The following is an 18,561-nucleotide window of genomic DNA, read 5'->3' as shown; positions in this document are numbered from 1 at the left end:
TATTATTGAGTGCACAATGAGGCTTGCCGGTGACAGTGACAGGTCCTCAACACTCTGAATAAGCCTTGTGTGATATCAATACCCACAGTGGATTTGCTTAAAAAACTATTACACAGAAATTTGTAATCCTGCACAAACCCAATGGCACATCTTGGTAGGGAGCAAAGTGAGAGTGGTTTTTGTGATCCGAGCCCTGCAGGCCTGTTCAGACAGATGATGGAAGGGTGTTCCCAGTGGTCCACTCCCAGGCCTACTTCTCATTCTCCACGTGTGCTTTGTCCACCATGACAGCATGCATGAGCATGACATTTTGGTCGAAGGCATTTATAGTGAGAAATCTAACCCCCATCATTGTGGATGATTTAGTTGATAAACCTCATTACTCATTGCAGGGAAATCACGTCTTGCACAGAAAGATGCAGCATGTGGCACAGTTAATCCAGCAAACATAATACATGCAGTACAAAATCAGTACTATTTTAGAAAAAAGACAGATGACATTAAAATGACCAGCATCACAAATCTGTTCTTTGTATTTATAAATGGACTATTTGAAATGTACGTTTTCAAGTGTGAAGCTAAAACTCAGCAACAGTTAAAATCAAATCTTTTCATGTTTCCTATGTGCTTTAAACTGATCAATAAGATTCAGCTCATGCTTTCAAAGTTTTATTTTAAACCATATCTTTGTAGTATAAATGATAATTAATGAAAACACTGAGCTCCACTATGTATGAGTGCTGAATCCTCCAAACCAACAATCACTATTGTTACTAAATGACAGAGTGATTTATTAGAGCATTAAATGCAATAATACATAATTTAATTGTGAAGCTGTCCAGTTTATGATGCCCTCTGAGTAGTTAATTATGAAGTACCTGCTATAGAAATACAGCTTGTACAATTAAATGTAATCATTACACGAATTATGCAAAACCAGTTAAAGTAAATCAAGCAACTTTTTATTAATAAAGCATATCACTTCAAACGCAAACAGCTAAGATTTGAGGTACGCAGGACACAAAATAGCATCATAAAAACAGTGAGAGTGAGGAATTTTTGTTTTCTCTTATGTGTCGAGACGCCACCGTGCCAAACATTCATCATCATTAGCAGCGCGAGCAGCAAACACCAGATGCCTCGGTATATTGCTGCGTCGACTGTGTCTGGACAGCTACCATCAGCACCGTGGGACATACGCGTCTATTCTCTCACCTGGATCACGCTCTTCTCACTCCATCTGTTCGAGATGACTCGGCAGCTGCCTTCATCCGCTCCGTGCCTGTCTGGGCCTGATCGCTGGCTCACAGGATGCAGATTGGTTGATGACTTTAGCACGTAACACTGGCTATGACCGCTGCCATGTTTCTTGGTCTTTATTTGCTGTTTTTATTTGTCTGTGGAATGCTGTGAAAGTCTTTGGCCTATCTGTTGCATTGGTAGAAGTCACTGTGTTAAAAGATGCGCTTATTTGTAATGCAGGTTGAGTTGATAGTAGTGGTCGTCAGCAGGGTAATAGATTTTAGTAAACCAGCACATTCTCATCCCAGGTTGTCAAACACTGGAGCCGGTATGTCACACCTCTTCTCATACAGACGCCCAAGTGTCGATGTGCGACGTGCAAAACCTTCCTGCCAGAAAGAGCCTACCTCGAGTCACCTGGAAGAGACGCCGAGGGGTGTGACCAAACGTCTGTATTTGGCGACCTGAGAATGAGATGGGGCTCAGTAATCATAGTATTTCTAGTAGTAATTTAGTGATAGTAGTAATTTTATTGCTAGTGCTTCATTTTTTTTGCCTTGTAACAGTGACTGTGGTTCAAGTGGCTTTTCCCACACGATTATTGCGTACCAAATACAACATCCATCTTGAACTGCTTACAACCATACCATTGCCGTTTCATTAGCTGCATTTATGAAACCACTACATGGACTTCTATAGGTCACATGATTTGACCCATGTTTTTCATAAAAAAAAAGAAGAAAAGAGGCAAGCAGACATCAGCATGGCCCCTCATATGGAGAGGCCTAATGAGGGTAGTGAGAGTAACAACCAGCCCCCCGTAAGAACCGTGCCCTCATCAATCAAAGCTTTCTTGTTTGTGCTGATGCTAATACTGCCAGGCTCACTCTGTGTCCCTATCAATTAAAAGAAAGTGGTCAGCAATCCATCATCCTGCATGTAACACGCCACGGTGTGTGTTGTGCCGTGTCTGCAAACGGTGCGTGTATTCGCATTTGTGCGTTTGTGGTAAATACTCTCTGTGTGCATGTTTATAGCGCAGTACGTTGCTTTGTTAAACGCGCACAGACGCTCAACAGCGTGTGGCTGTTTCATCATTAACAAGAGGAGACAGAAATGAAAGGAGAGGTAGAAGAGACCTCATTCATTTGCCCCACTATAATGTTCCTTTAATAATGATCCAAGCTTCCAGCAGAACCAATCTTGGGAACAATTTTTCGTAACTGGAAAGTCTGTTCCTGCCTGGCGTGGCTGTATTTGAATTGATTGCGGCTGTGAAGAGAGATAGGGGAATCACCTTCCTCCAGTGACAGTAGAGTTTGGGTTACAAACTGGAGATTTGCATGGCATTACCCGTGACAGTTCTCACAGGCTTTATTCTCCACACGGCGGTTAAGTGCCAGAGGTCTTTTGAGGGCACATCTACAGTAGGAACGTAGCAGGAGTTATTGTTAAACAGTAATGAGTCATTCCGGCTGTGCCACGAGATACTGAAAGGAATTTATCCTGCTTCAGAAATATACTGACACTGTAGAGAGTTTGATAGTATTCAGTATATTGACAGGCTCAAGGACAACCCACACAATGTGCATGACACAGTGAAGACAGTAGATCATGCTCCATAAGAAGATTTCCCAAAATAAGCCGGTGCTATGTCCTATTTTGGAAGACGGAGGCAACACCTGTATATCAACCTCAAAAGTGCTTTTACATCTAGCAGCTGAAGGGGTACTCCACCAATTTAGTATTGTATTTCAATTAAGGTGGGGGACTCACGTGTTTATAAAGGAATGGTCAAAATCGCTGCAGCAGGGGTCGAGGAATCCTGACATGCTCCAAAAATGATGGGTCCTACATGTCCCTTGATGCAACTCAGTAGTCTCTAATTAGACCCTCTCTGCCCGCTAAATGCCCACATCTATCAAATTCTGAGCCCCCAGTTTGTGAAGCAGTTTCTGTTAAAGATGTCTGTAAGCAGAAGGTGAGATAACCCTGATGACATCGCTATGATGTCACCATGTCATTATTTTCTTTTAAAAGTTCCTGTTGAGCCACAGAAGAAATAACACAACTGTCTTCACGTGCTAATGACAAGTAAGCTAGTTTCGATGTGTGAAATCAGAGCAATCTGAAAATGAAACAAATTTGGAAAAAACAAGTCAATTTTTATTTCTGCACTATATACCAGTATCACAAATCAATCAACAAAGTATACAGCTTTGTCCTGCACATAACATAAGGGCAAATGCAATATTGGAATGTTCATAGAGTCTAATTTAAAACTCATTTTAACTCACTTAAAAAATAATAATGCAAAATATAAACAATGCACTGCATGCTTTATACCTTTGGCAATACTCAATGTCTCAGGAATTGCTGTAGGTCACATTTTACTTAAAAAGTGTTTCTACATTTAAAAGCAGTCTGTCTTCAACAAAGCTTCCCCTTCCTGTCTGGAAGTACGATTTCACAAATGAAAAATATATCAAGCTCAGTGTGGGAGATGGAAAGGGGTACTTCATGATTTATTCATTCCCCACAGAGTGAATTTAACACTTTAATGCTATGGAATGCCGTTACAGCTCCGGCAGGAAATTTGACATCACACAGCGCTGCATATTAGATGACATAACTTATTTATCCCTGTGTTTAAAGATAATACTGGCTGCTAAAAAAGCAAAAACAAACAACAACAAAAAACAATAGCTCACATTTGACGTGCAGCTGTGAGCAAACGTGCAGAAAATTAGGGGATATGGTGCGATGAGCGAGAAAAGGTGCAGTGCAGCTGGGCGAATGATTCAGCTTAGGTGTTGTGAAAGTGCCCGAGGCTAAACATTTTGAACAAGAGCCCAAAGAAAGAGGGGATGGGACGGAGTGGGAGCGAGGCACGCTGAGCTCCAGCGTGTAACGTTTGTGAAGACAGACAGAGAGTGCGTGAGTGGGGGGATGTCTCCATCCACCCTGAGAGAGAGAGAGAGAGAGCCTGGCTCCGCTCCTCGCCCGGCCACATTTTCCCGGGCATACCTCCGGCTTCATGCTAGTCTGTTGACGGAGCTAAATTGATGTGATTTGATGGCGCAGCAGCACCCACACTGTCCCAGACAAACACCGCGCTGGTCCCTGCCAGCCTCCCTCAACACGCACACAGAAAAAAAAGCACCGATACACGCTCACACTTGTATGCATTCAGGTGGAAACAGAAAAATAAACAAGCCCAGTGCTTAAAGAACAGGGACTAGGATGAAATTTTGGGTGACAAATATGTCCTCCTCTCCCTCATCATCACCTACTGCTGAACAACAAAGTAAAGATGGAATATCCCCTCTCAGTCACAAGCCCTTAAAAGGCACCAAGTGGGTTTTAATAAGGAGTGGAGTGGTTAGCAGTGCACACTGTGGTCTTCGATGGGATTAAGAGGCTTTGAATAGTTGAGGCCATTAAAACCTACACCAGCCCAGGAGTCCTGGAGCTCCTTATGAGTATATTTATCATTAGGATTAACAAACCAAGCCTGTGAATGCTCTCACCCCAAGAGCGCAGCCACCTCTACCCTTGCACCATTATTGTGTTTGGCTGAGTGGCTGATGATAAGAGCGATTCAGCAGCAGGGTAGGTAAAGCTCTGGTCCCAGTCTGCTGACCATCCCCGGTGGACCGTTCTCAGAACAGCAACAGCTGCATCCACCAGCTCATCTGCGTGCCATGTAAAAAGATAAGGTTCCTACAGGCTAAGTACGTTGCCGTCTAATTCCTACACCACAAACCGTGTTCACAACGTGATCAAAGAATGGACCCAGAAGTCGTTGAACTGCTTGCGGAGGAGGAAAATCTCCCCTGAGGACTTGTGTGTGTGTGTGTGTGAGAGAGAGCTTTGCAGTCTCGAGAGATTTCAGGGATTTGGCCATCAGCGTGTTGAGTCATCCCGCCCTAACCCATTTCCTGCTTCCTTCGTGTCCAACCCCTCAGATCTTCCACATGACCTATGACCTAGCCAGCGCCATGGTGAGGATAGTCAACCTGATCGGCATGATGCTGCTGCTGTGTCACTGGGACGGCTGCCTGCAGTTCCTGGTGCCCATGCTGCAGGACTTCCCCGCCGACTGCTGGGTGTCCAAAAATAAGATGGTGGTAAGTGTTTCTCCTGCACAGAGTCCTCCTGCCTGTTCAAATCAGATTATGCCCTGTCTTATCTCATCCATCATACTTCAGTAATTACTGTACTAAAACCCTTTAGCATCCTGGGAAAGATTGTCTCGCATGTCTGTCATTTTAAGCCTTAAATCAAATATATTTATCTGCTACATTTGCCCACATTTATTCAATTTGCAGATTATTTTTATTTATTCTGCGCTCTTGGCATCTGTCCTTATTGTGAAAGGAGAGAGACACTGAGGCTATGCAGGGACCATTGATTTTCTGAGGAGAAAAGACAGCCCTTATTCAATATTGGTTGAATATTGATGGTTTCCACTGAGCACTCATGCTGTGCTTTAATTTTGCTGTATTGCTAAAGCGGCCGCTGGAGTAGAGTCTCCGTCAAAGCCTGGCCCGTGATGGAGCTCTCTTTTATCTGCTTATAGAAGCGGACTGTGTCACACCTGATGTGCATCACCCGCAGCTGATGGCCTCGTGATAACTCGTTATGTTATGAAAGAGTGCGGCTCCAGAGAAATCTGAGTTAACGTCAGGTTTTGTGGTGAAGCCCTAAATAGGGACTGATCCGACATCAGTGGGTGCTTCTCTCAGTAGTTCAACATGTATAACCTTTAAGGAATGCAGCTGAGGAGAGGGATTAAACAACTGATGGTTTATCAATATACATGATCATGTAAGTGTCAGTAGGGCATTGTGTGGGCTTTTGTGTGGTCGGCTAGTATTAAGATGTCCTCAAGTTTGAATAGAAGCCTTGTTTAAATGGATTTATTGACAATATTTTGACCAAACAGGTTTTCCTTTCCAACTTTTTGCATTAAACCGTTTAGTGTATAGTGATATTCAACATAATGATCACTGCCTTTCTGTGTCTTTGTAGAAAAATACACATTGTTTCCTTGAGATTTTAATTGCAATACAGGCTAAAATTCCTTTTTTTTAAGTCATTTAATAAGACATACAGAATACTATACGTATTAACAGAAAGGTGAAATATTAAAAGCATTTTTAAACTGTGACAACAAAACAAATTCAAGGAAGCCAACTTTGAGTTTTACATCAACCAGCTTCTACTCAGCTGTATGTTCAGCTCTCCGTGCCAGAGCAGATGTCACATGAGTAGCTACATCGCTTAAGGTAGGATGTATTTGGTTCATCATGCCTCGCTGCCTCCCTGACATGCTCACTTGTTATATTTAATCATAAGAAACGACAGATGTTGCAAACCGCTGTCCCTTGAGATGTTTCACACTTAAGCTAATTTTAGCTTGTTTTCCATACCTGTCTGTGCAGAGATACGCACAGTCAGGTGAGGTGGGCCTGCTCAGGGACAGTGGCAGCACTCGGAATCAAACCAGCAGGGAGTAAACCGCCCCTTTGTCCATCCTCCCAGTTTAACAACTCATTCTATTATCTGGATTAAGACATTAACATTGAGATGTACGTTCAGTCCTCTAGAAGTTGCAAAAAGTTACATCCAATCCATCACCATTTCTTTTCCCTTTTTTGTGTTTCTGTTCCCTTGTCTGCGATGAAAGATGCATTTTACCACTAGTTCAGTATGCATAAAGCCATTGCAAGGGAATTATCTTAAATTACATAAGACTGAGCTGTTAGGCAGCATAATGTGGCTCATCATTAAATTATAGTTCGGGATGCATGGATTGAGATTAGATTTGATGTCTTATTCTGCAGCAGTGAAAACATGTGGGAAAACAAGGACATGATTCTTTTACTGATCTTTTCGTTTTATTCTGACAAAAAATACTGTATTTCACTGTATTTGAACCTTATGTACATTGCACATGCAGAACTAACACTGCTTGATACACATGCCGCAGCAGAGAAAGGCATATTTCAAATAGTCCTGCAGAGCAATATGAGAACAGGCAAATGGCCATCCTGTTTTTAATCCAAAAAAAATCAAATTTTCCTGTTATATGTTCACATATTTACAAAACTATTGCCAGTATTGCCTTTATCCTATATCAAGGATAACTACTTTGATCTTAACTTATTATTATCATTAAAACCCCAAAGTCTAGTCCTGCGTTTCTTAAATGTTTTAAAACCCTCATCTCAGCAGCTCTAGAGAATGGACTCACATGCCACATGCCCTGTCACAAGACGATTTCATGCAGTTCCAGCTCGATTATATTTAGGCATTTTCGACTTCTCACGTTGTTACAGCTCAGGGTCGTGTTCCCAAAACTTCCACAGAGGTTGCGCAGGCTTCCTCCTCAGATTTCTGCACCCAAAAACAGCCCTTTGCATCCAGGAGTGCAGAGGCCCTGAGATGTGAGGAAGGGCACTTATAACGTACTCAGTTTAAAATCCTGTGTGAGGGATGTAGCCTCTCATTAACATCAAAATGGACTTTGTTGTGTTTCATACAGTTAACACCGTCTAATTAACTGCATTAAGCAGAAGAATGGTTCTCAGTGTGACAGAATAACAAACATATCTTTCTGAATTAATTCAAGCCTCGGAGGCAGGCACCTCTCTGATGGAAGGCTGCTCGTGTTTTGCTGACGTTACCAGGAAGACAAAGAGTTTGTTAGTATCGACTCAGTCACGGGTGGTTTGCTCCTGATTAGAATCATTAGGAGACACTTTTTGTCTTCTTTTACAGTAGCCGTCCCATTATCTCACCAGGTTATCCCTCCTTACCTTTTCAGGAGGGCACTAATAAAATTGCTATCTCTCTCGGCTTTTCCGCTGTGGAAATGAGTTTGAAAGCAATTTGGGCATGTCACCCCCAGGAGAGAGTCGATATTGATTTGCCATGAACTACCACCGGGATCTAAAGGAAAAGGGGCAATTTATCTACAAATGAGAAAACTCACAGAGAAATCACATTTTTCTGAATAGCTGACCTACTTACTGCCATGCAAGCCTCCAGTGTCTCACGCTCCATCCGCCCATTCTCAGGGCTCTGTTTTAGGCTCTCGCCCAAATGTCTGCTTGCTCCAAATGTTTGCATATTGAAAAGTATGTCTTACCCTGCCAGCTGCTCTGTATTGAACTAAGACAGTTTGAAGTGGACATCTGCCATTAGTTTTGTCTTAAGACTTTGGATGTGTGCGTGTATGTGTGCTCATTGACCTTTAATGTGCCATCAGCAGCCTTATGAGAGAGAGTGAGCGAGATAGAAAGTGTTCCAATGTACTCACCCTAACTCACCCCATCTCCTCTGTTTCATCCAGAATGACACATGGGGACAGCAGTACTCCTACGCACTTTTCAAAGCTATGAGCCACATGCTGTGTATTGGGTATGGCATGTACCCCCCTGTGGGCATGACAGACGTGTGGCTGACCATCCTCAGCATGATTGTGGGCGCTACCTGCTACGCCATGTTTGTGGGCCACGCCACCGCGCTAATCCAATCTCTAGACTCATCTCGACGGCAGTACCAGGAGAAGGTGAGTCAAGATGACATGTTGCTGACAGCGGTGCGGTCTTGATTAATTTGGAAGAGAGGACATTGGTGGTAAGGTGGGATGCTTAAAGCTTGGTTTTATTTTGTTGTTTAATGCAGCAGTTCACCCCAAAATTGAATTTCTTTGATGTTTATGCAGCTACTAAAAACATCTAGGTCTCTTCTGAAATTGGAAAATAAGCACCATCAGAGCCCTTTACACCAGAGCTTTTCAAAGTCTGACACTGTTGGCCCCCCTCTGGGAAAACAGATAACTGTCCCCCAACACCCAAAAAATAGTAAATTAGAGTAGAACAAAGATCCAATTACTGGATTCTGTCACTCCTATTATTATATGTCATACTTATTCCAAATTTTCGTACTGCTTTGGGAATAAAGAGGAAGTGTAATGTTGCCATGGATTCAGTTAGTTACGCTGCTGGCTTAAACTTGAGTCCCGTTGTTTTTAGCCTATATTTGTTTTTGGGTTTGGGTTTTGGCAAATTGAAAATATACGGCATAGCCTATTAGCAGTACATGTCTGCAATATACTCATAGATATACCGACAAATATCACTGGATTACTTTGATACTGAAAAAAGAAGGTGAAGTCCTGCAGTTTTAAGGAGCGTAATTGATTATTTCTAAGCAGACTTATGGACATTTATTCTCTCCATCGAGAGAGCGAAACAGTGCATCAATGCTACTCCAAAACCAAGTGTGCATTTTCCAACTAACCAAATGGGCTTTTTAAATGGTTTATCTACGGTAGCTTAAGAAGTAGGGACATTTTCTTGAAGAAGGAACACTTCAATTGATACATGGTTTTCTTTTAGACAGCAACAATCACAGAAGGCACTATTACTTCAAATTAGGTGTCCACATCTTCTCCACTCTTGCAAGTCAGCTTTTCATCTTTGGCTGGATGGGGGGTTTTTTTGCCTGTGGAATGTTCCATGTCGAGACAGGAACCCCAGTCTCCCCAGTTCAGTCAAAGGAAGGCCCTGACAGCATGCCATGTTCCACAGTGTCATGCCCTCTGTCGGCCCTGCGTGGGCGATAATGAGCTGAGTTGCCAGGCTGCCACATTACCCACCTTCTGTGGCGAGGACGACACGGGAGAGGATCACCTCCACGGAATAGGGGAAGAGTCTCTCAGGACCCCACCCCAATGAAAGAGGGAGAGTGGGAGTGAAAGAGGGCAGAGAAAAACACCCACGCAGACAAGCAGAGGAGCAGATTAGCTGGCGTAATGGATGGCCGTTGCTACATCTTCAAAAGGAGAGAAGTTGCACTGGATAAATTAACACAGATCTTGCAGTGAGTAACAAAGAGACTAGTTTTCCACCAGATTCTCACCAGATAAAAAGTCCAAAAATTAAAAAATGCAAGTTGTTACATGACAAGTGCTGCTTATCTGAGTAGCTGCTTAATGAAAGGGGAGAAAACCATCTCCCAGCTCAGCGCTCTCCACTCGTCTGTTGCTCAGCTTTACAGATGCCTTGCTGCCAAGTAGAGTGAACAGCTGGCCTGTCTCAGCACCAGTCAGCATGTGCTACCAAAGCCATTTGCTGCTGTTTCTGGGATCACCCCCTAAGGCGCCTTAAGAATCCCCCAGCCAGCTAAAAAGGCTCCCCTGTGCTCCCACAGCTTCCCACGGTGCCTGCCTGCAGAAAGGTTATTACTGCAGACTGCAATTAATTTTAAAGAGTGCGGATTCTCTCATTTATCTTTCCACATGCCTCAGTGATAAGGCACTCTCTGGGTGCACTGTCACTACGTGCTCATCTGGCTGTGGGAGCCAGATAGTAGTAATTTCTACCACACTGTACTATACCCACTCCTCCTTTCTGCTTATCAGGGTTAGTTCCTTCAACGACATAAACCATTGCGTCATTGTTTGACAATGGGATCTGCCTCCTGGAGATTTCACTCCTCTTTTCCGTGTTAGAATTAGACCATTATCCACATGCTCAAGAAGTGGGCAATCCATTGGTCAATCCCTTGATTTTTGAGAGGACTGGTGGCTGGTTTCAGGTGGCCACTGGGCCGTCGTGACAAGGACAGCTGTTCCTGTCTGCTGGGACTCAGCCTGGAGAGAAATCAGCTAACTGAGACACCACAAACACAGGAGCCAGTGTCCAACCTGCCATCATACACCAAGTTATAATACACGCCTGTCTGTAAGAGTCAGCGAGTGACTCCATGCTGTCTCACTTGTTATGAAAGGTGCAGCGGCTCTGTGTAAAATCTTAAAGAGTCTCTTCAAGCAATGATGCTAACATATGATAGAAGGCTGTTTGTACTCTGCAGGTGGGCTTGCTCTCAAGAGACCTTTAATAAACCATGCACAATGTGAGGATGGTGATGTGACAGAAGTGCGGCAAATATAAAATACTTAATGATTACAAGCAATAATGCAAATCCACATCATCATATAAGAGGTATCAATCTTTATTATCTCGCCTAATGAAGGATGTGGCAAACATTGGGAAAAAATTAGTGGTGCACCAAGGCAGTCTGCATAAAAAAACATAATGTCCACTGCTTTGAAAAATCAAGTAAATACACCGGTCAAAGGAAATAAAAATGCTCCCTTTACATATATATTTGCATACTAGATGGTGCATACGTGAAATAATTGTATATGTGTCAAAATTAATCTGTGCTTTACTGTCAAGGCACATTCATGGGTGTTATTGAACTCACAAACTCAGCCCCCCAGAGTGGGTGCTCAAAGTACAAGTGAAATAATTGTATATGTGTCAAAATTAATCTGTGCTTTACTGTCAAGGCACATTCATGGGTGTTATTGAACTCACAAACTCAGCCCCCCAGAGTGGGTGCTCAAAGTACAAGGACACTGAGAAGCTTTACTTCTCATCAAAACCGCTTTACGTTTGTAACACATTATATGAAACAGGATTAAGAAAAGTGGCTGTTCGTGTTTTTAGGGTGTCATGAAAAAAAAGGGCTCTCATAAATATGTTTATCCACAGCTCTGCCATAAAAATTATTTTTCAGGTCTGCTCTCACTGTCTTTGTTGGTTGTTAAACAGCTCGAATGGTGTTCAGAGACACTCTTTACATACTTCATTTGGCGTGCTGACTCAACACATGCATAGCTGATGTTGCACATTACAGACTGCGAAATGTATGAGGAACTCATTAGCAAATGCTGGAAATGCCACTGGTCTCTTTTCTGTTAGCGAGCTGGAATGGATTTCTGTAGTTTGCAGTTTGGAGTTTTTGTGTTTGGAAGCCAAATACGCCCATCTTGATATTCCAAAGATGCTGTCAGCAAGAGTACAAAACTGCAGCATTTGCATACACCACCAGTCTGTGAAGTAGCATCAATTGTCTGCAACGTAGATGCTCTGCAGCCCCATAAATCCCTGGTATGTGTTTTGATAGTCGTACTTATTACAAAGAAATTGCAAAATTCCAATGTGCATGTGAGGATGAATGAAAATGAGCATTAGCCAGCATGGAGCTGACATACATGTGACTGTATGGCCAAGGCGTGAAGCCATCCGTCCAGTTGGCATGCAGAGGTGATGTCCAGGTAACAGTTCCATTTAAATGGAAACAGATTAGTGAGGAAGGTCTTTCTGTGTGAAGTTTGCATGTTCTCCCTGTGTCTGCGTGGGTTTCCTCCAGCTGCTCCAGCTTCCTCCCACAGTCCAAACACATGCAGGTTAATTGGCAACTCTAAATTGTCCGTAGGTGTGAATGTGAACGCGTATGGCTGTTTGTTTCTATGTATCAGCACTGTGATGAACTGGCAAGCTGTCCAGGCTCTACCCCACCTCTCGCCCAAAGTCAGCTGGGATCAGCTTCAGCCCCCCGCGACCCTGCAAAAGGATCAGTGGTTATAGATATTGGATAGACCAATAAGAGGAACCTCCATGATGAAGAAAATCAGTCTATGAAGGAATCTTAGAAGTGTACAGATGGAGAATAGGAAAGGAGGGGGTGGGGTGGGGGGAGCTCTGCCATCAAAGATGGTGAAAATTATCATCAGAAAGCCCAAGTATAATCTTTTCTGAATAGATTTCTATTACAATGTGGTGCCATGTGATAAATGCCTGTGCTGTCAGAAGCAAGCATGCGGACTTAAATGAGCTCTTAAATAGGAATCAAGCAGCCTGTTAACTGTTACACAAAGTAGAGAGCGCAACAATCACACTAAATACGAGGAGTTGAAGTTTGGCCCCCACTGAGATGAAAAAGAGCTTTATTTGATTCTTTTTCTCTCTGTTAAAAATATATGTCTGATGCCAGTTCTTCTGCTGTGTGTAAACAGAGCCTGAGTGCATTTCCTGCCTGTTTGCAACTCAGTCTGTTGCAGATGTACCTGACTGCATGGGTTAGTTTGGGTCCATATCAGATGCTGCTAGTTACTGTGTGCTCCAGTCACAGGATTTTAGTTACATTTGGTTAGAAACAGACACTGTGGTTTCTTTATTTGAACTAGTCTGCACTCTCTGCTCATTTAGTTGAGTTTAACTGTACCACATGGTGCTCTGACATTTTTGTTTTTGTAACATTCTATAGGGCAACATCATCTGGTTTGTTCTGTTGATTCAATTATAATACGCAGATAAAGCATCAAGTACCCTCATTTGAAAAACTGAAATCATTTATTGTTTGGTATCTGTTGCTTAAGGGATGACTTTAAAAATTAATTGAATGTCAAATTAACTAATTTAGTCTATATCTATTAGTAAAATGTGACAGAAGACTTGATGAATTTCATGAACTGTGAGGTACAAGAATGATTTGCCTTTACTTTTCTCTTTTTTTCACCCTTTTACATCAGTCATTTTCTATCTCAACTTCAATTTGATATGCTTTAACAGCCTCTACAGTAGAAAGGAGTACTCTTGTAGAATTACACTCTAGTACAGAAAAATACATAAACATACAATGCTATAGTTTTTACTATTTTACTGTATTAAATACTCCTGTAGCATTATTCAGTAATGTGTTAGAGTCTCTAATCCCCACATTGAACCCCTGTATCAATCAGTGAGCAGTTCTGCTACTCCACAGTCGAACTGGAAAGGGTTAAGCATCTGCCAAATTCCCCCAAGGATTCCTCCCTCTTGTCTCAGGCATGTTGAGAACCATTATCACACAAAGAGAATTACATCTCTCCAGATTGGGGGCACAAGATGGCTGCATATGTGACTGTGCATACAGGGCACGCCTGCCACTGCAGCTCTCTGTAAGCCGCTGCTTATCTGCCACTATGGCCCTCTACAGTGGAAATGCATATCGTACAGAGGGAGGAGGATGGAGACGGCAAACAAAAGGCATAATCTCATTCATTTGTAGGTAACTTGTGATCCATGTTGTCTTACTTTAGAGAAGCTCTCTGATCCTTTTAGGCATTTCTCCTCTCAGGTTTTTCTCAGTTTATTATTAATATTGTTCTGCGTGGGATAACTGAGTGATGTTCTATTTGTTGTTGGTAGCGAGTGATGAAATCAGGGATGCCCAGGAGGGACTTGTACATGAGTAGCGTGTTGTAGCACGCCAGTCCCAAATGGCTTGAGAAGGAAATGGCACTGGGGTGCTGCAGCCCCTCCCCTCTAAATCTCTAATTAACACTTGGCAATTAAACATGGCTCTTTGGGGGATAGTTAATAAGAGGCCCAAAGCTGATTATTTGAGGGTGAAGAGGCTCTAGAGATCTTTTGTTCCCCCACTTCAATCCCCCAATCAAGACCTTTGGAAACACAGTAAATAGTCATCAGAGGGTGACTATATTTGCACTTACAGAGTTGGGACCTCCTTCCCAAGAGGGAGAGAAATGGATTAATGCTGTCAGGGAACTAGTAAAACATGCAGTTTTTGTGTTTTACTTATTGAGGCTAAATATTTCATCATCTCTGCATTGGTTGATTTCTGAAGGCCTTAAAAAAACTAGTGTAGCAAAGATGGAGGTTTTATCCAACAATAGCAATAACTTTGTGGAGCCTTCTAGAGGTTAAGTCATGATTTCCCCTTACAACCAACCCAAGGACACAGCTGTCAACAAGTCGAGGAGCTTAAGTCTGATTCTGCCTTACAGTAAGAGCCGTTCTCATTAGTCGGGACCTGACTGATGGCATTAATCTAAACCCTGTTACATTCCCTTTTCCTCTCTGTCTGCCACACAACTTTCACTGCTCATTCAAGGACTCTTGACATGCCCCAGAGGTGCTCCATGAAATATCCGCTCTCTGAGGGTATGGCCAAAACCAAATCAAAGGCGTAGCCATTGTCAATATTCTTAACATTTAATGTCAAGGCAAGTTTATGTTTTCTGCAACATTTGCAGTGTCACGTCATTCCTACAGATGTACGGCATTTTATTTGATGTGCTGTAGCAACATGGTGTTTGTCAAGAACAAGGGAATTTCCTTCCCTGAGTTGACTAGGATGGACCATAGTGATCAGTAGCCAATCACACCCTCTTAACTAACTATGGTCCTTTAACATCACTAAATTATCAATTAATGATACATAATAAACATGTTTTGCTAATTTCTTTGTTGCCCATTTTCCATGCTTGCATATATGTGTGCAAATATAAGTAAGACTTTTTTCATTCTCCATAATCCAGAGGAGATTGTATTGCAGTGTAGTGTTTACAAAAACAAATAAATAAAATTTGTTAAAAAAAAATATAAGTAAGACTTCAGTTAGCCTTATTATAGGACCCATATTTTTGTATTTTTTCCAAGCAATGCAAGGTTATGGACAAGGAGATAGAAAACAGTGGAGAAAAATAAATGTTTAGAAAGTATAATTAAGTGGCTGACATTTCCTTTGGGAAATGAATTATTCATATTTTATTTGGTAAAAAATTTGCATTTGCTTGGAGAGCTGCATGAGAGAGAAGGGATGAAAATTAAAAGCATGATAAAAGAGCAGAGGGACAACAGAAAAGAAGAAAAGTATGAATGGGAGACAGACCAAAGAATGGCCATGTGGAGACAGATCAAACCTGAGAATGAGAGGGAGAGGATTTGTGAAATGAAATATCATGAAGACACAGTTCTATAGAGCTACTACTGTAATGCTGCCAAGGCTGGAAGCTAACAGGCTCACCCACACACCCACAAAACGTCTATACTGTAATGTACTTCGAGGACGGTAAATTACAGTAAGGCACTTATAGTATATACTGTACAGATGCATGGTTCACTCTCAACCAGGTCAGTACATGCAAGGGTAGTAGGGACACTTTGCATACAACCTACCCGGATAAACAGTCCCGCGGTATGGACTTGGAGAAAACAACTTTTTTACTTAAATGATAGAATGCAGAATACATTGTATTATAGTATTTTATTAGGCTAGAAAATTTGAATATTCCAAAAAATCAGAATCAAAATTTTGTATCTACAACCAAACGCTGCAGTGTTAAAGCCACCAAAGATGAATGAAAATTTGTCAAACTTTGATTTCGACCAAGAGTTAGATGAGAAGGTCGATACCACTCTCATAACTGTCCATTAACTATGAAGCTATAGTCAGCAGTCCGTTAGCTTAGCATAGCACGAAGACCGGAAACAGTGGGAAACAGCTAGCCTGGCTCTGTCCAAAGGTAACAAAATCCGCCTACTAGCACCTCAAAAGCTCACTAAATAACACATTATATCTTGTTTGTTTGTTCTGTGCAAAAAGCAAAGTGTAAAAAAAAAAGACTTGGTTATGTAACTATTTCTTGGCTGGGTGCAGTAACATCCTGGAGTCTTGTCATCATCATGAGGATGCCAGACTTCGCTGACTGCCTTCAAGTGGAGTCTCTGGTGCCTGAGCTCTTAAGGTGTTGGTAGGCGGTCATTTTTTTTGACCTTTTGACAAAACCAGACTTGTAACTAACCAACTGCTCATGTTTACCGCACAGATATGAGAGCGGCATTGATCTTTTCGTCCAAAGAAATTTTGCGTTTCCGAAAATGCGGATGCAAAGAAAGGAAGAAAGAAGGAATCAAATCCTGTGGTTCTTATCAGCTGGTCTTAAATTTTGAACAGCCACCCTGCAGCCTGAACCCCCTGGTTTTCAGAGTGCAGCAAGGGGGGCCGATGGTGGAATGATTACCTCCTTAGTGCTGACTATAATTTGATTTAGCCGAGTAGAGCAGGAGAGCAGGGATCTTCTTGGTGGCAGTGTGATGGCGACTGTGCAGCAATAAGATAATTTCCTGTCGCAGGGGGCGTTATCAGCCCATCACAGCGCCGGGAGAGCACTGTCCCCCCTTGGTCAGCGTCTTTACATCCCCATCAGCTCTTCCTCTGTGACTCAGCCGTGATTAGTAAATATGAAATGCCTTTGAGTGAGACACTGAGCTACTGTATGAGCTACAGTTGTACTCATCACAGTATAAAAGCAAAACGACATTATCTTGCGTTCGTTCACTTGACTAATGCCCTTTCATGCTGCGAGAATCAAATTGTGACACGCTGAAAAGCTGAGGATAAATGGCTGTATTACATATTGACAGCATTTTTGTTTTTGTTTTTTGTTTTCATTTTTATGAAAATTAAAGGGTTGAGAGACATTCTGAAGGAGATGATCCACGCCTTTGAAACAGAGCGCCATGCTGTGGCATGTCTAATGCGGGAGACATAAAGACATTAGACAAGATGCAGAATGTGGGTTACACCTGTCATCTCCACCCCGGCATCACACGCAGACAAGCCGACTTTGCTGCATTACTCAGCAGCCAATGGGACTAGAACTCGAGATGTCTGCGATTGTTTTCTAGAGCTTTCCGTCTTTTGGAGTAGAGGAGCAAAAGTTCCTCTCTGTGCGAGGATACCATTTCATCATCAGATCAGTAAATGCTCAATTTTATGCCAAAGGGATTGTGGGGATAAAGACTCAAACCCTTACCCCATGACAGAGCTCATCCATCTCCCCACAGATGCACAGAGACCAGATATCTAAAAGCCTCTTTCCACATCTTATTCTTGCTTGTGCAAGCATTTAATTTTCCAGGTCGCTTTACTCATACACATTGTCAAATATTTCACTTGGCATTCCTAAGAGGTGAAGTGATATTTTAAGTCTATAAGATGAGCAGTTTCTTAGTGTTGGATATCCGATAAAGTAGTTCAACTGATGTGCCATATCCGCAGCATTTCCTATTGTAGACGGTGTGCACATCTTTTTATATGCACACACTTGCAGATATATGTAAATATTTTAGCATTTGTGATTGGAAAAACAACAAAAATCACCACTACAAGCTGGGCCATGCCAGTTTGTGGCTACCTGGTCACAGTCAGAGGCCTGGATCATCGATATGCGCAGGCTGACGTCAAACTGTTTTCTTTGTCCGCGAGGGACTCGAAAGGCTCCCGTCGAGCACAGACTAAAATCCATCTAAATTTGGCAAAGAGGGGAGCACAGGACACAGAGAGGAGGATTACAAACACAACAGGGTGTCTGAAGGTCACTGCAAGGGTAGACGATTTTACCTGCAGAACCTCTTTGGCATCTGGTTGTACAGAAGTTTAGTCTGCCTACATGTTTCATGCCGCTGCACTCTAACCCTGGTAGGCTATGTGTTTCTTTCCAAGTCTACTCACATCTCCTGATTTTCAGGAAGCCTGACAGCTTCTCTGCTTTCACAAAAAACAATCTGACTTGCATGAGACATCTGTCCTTATTTACTGTGCTATATTTCCAAAAGATTGGCCTTTTGATGATCTCTTCCATGATTAGCTGTGACTAGAGTATTA

General features: G+C 42.3%; 1 protein-coding gene across 1 annotated transcript in view; it reads left to right on the top strand.

The window, feature by feature from the left end:
- The window catches only part of hcn4 (hyperpolarization activated cyclic nucleotide-gated potassium channel 4), a 61,822-nt gene that overhangs the window by 25,051 nt on the left and 18,210 nt on the right, over positions 1–18,561 (top strand). Inside the window, exons 3-4 of the mRNA XM_041938206.1 lie at positions 5,211–5,372; positions 8,603–8,821. Of these exons, the coding sequence (XP_041794140.1) occupies positions 5,211–5,372; positions 8,603–8,821 (381 nt within the window). The remainder of the gene's footprint in view (positions 1–5,210; positions 5,373–8,602; positions 8,822–18,561) is intronic.

The sequence above is a fragment of the Chelmon rostratus genome, chromosome 1 (genome assembly GCF_017976325.1).
Source record: "Chelmon rostratus isolate fCheRos1 chromosome 1, fCheRos1.pri, whole genome shotgun sequence".
Taxonomy (NCBI): domain Eukaryota; kingdom Metazoa; phylum Chordata; class Actinopteri; order Chaetodontiformes; family Chaetodontidae; genus Chelmon; species Chelmon rostratus.
This window is presented reverse-complemented; position numbering and strand designations above follow the sequence as displayed.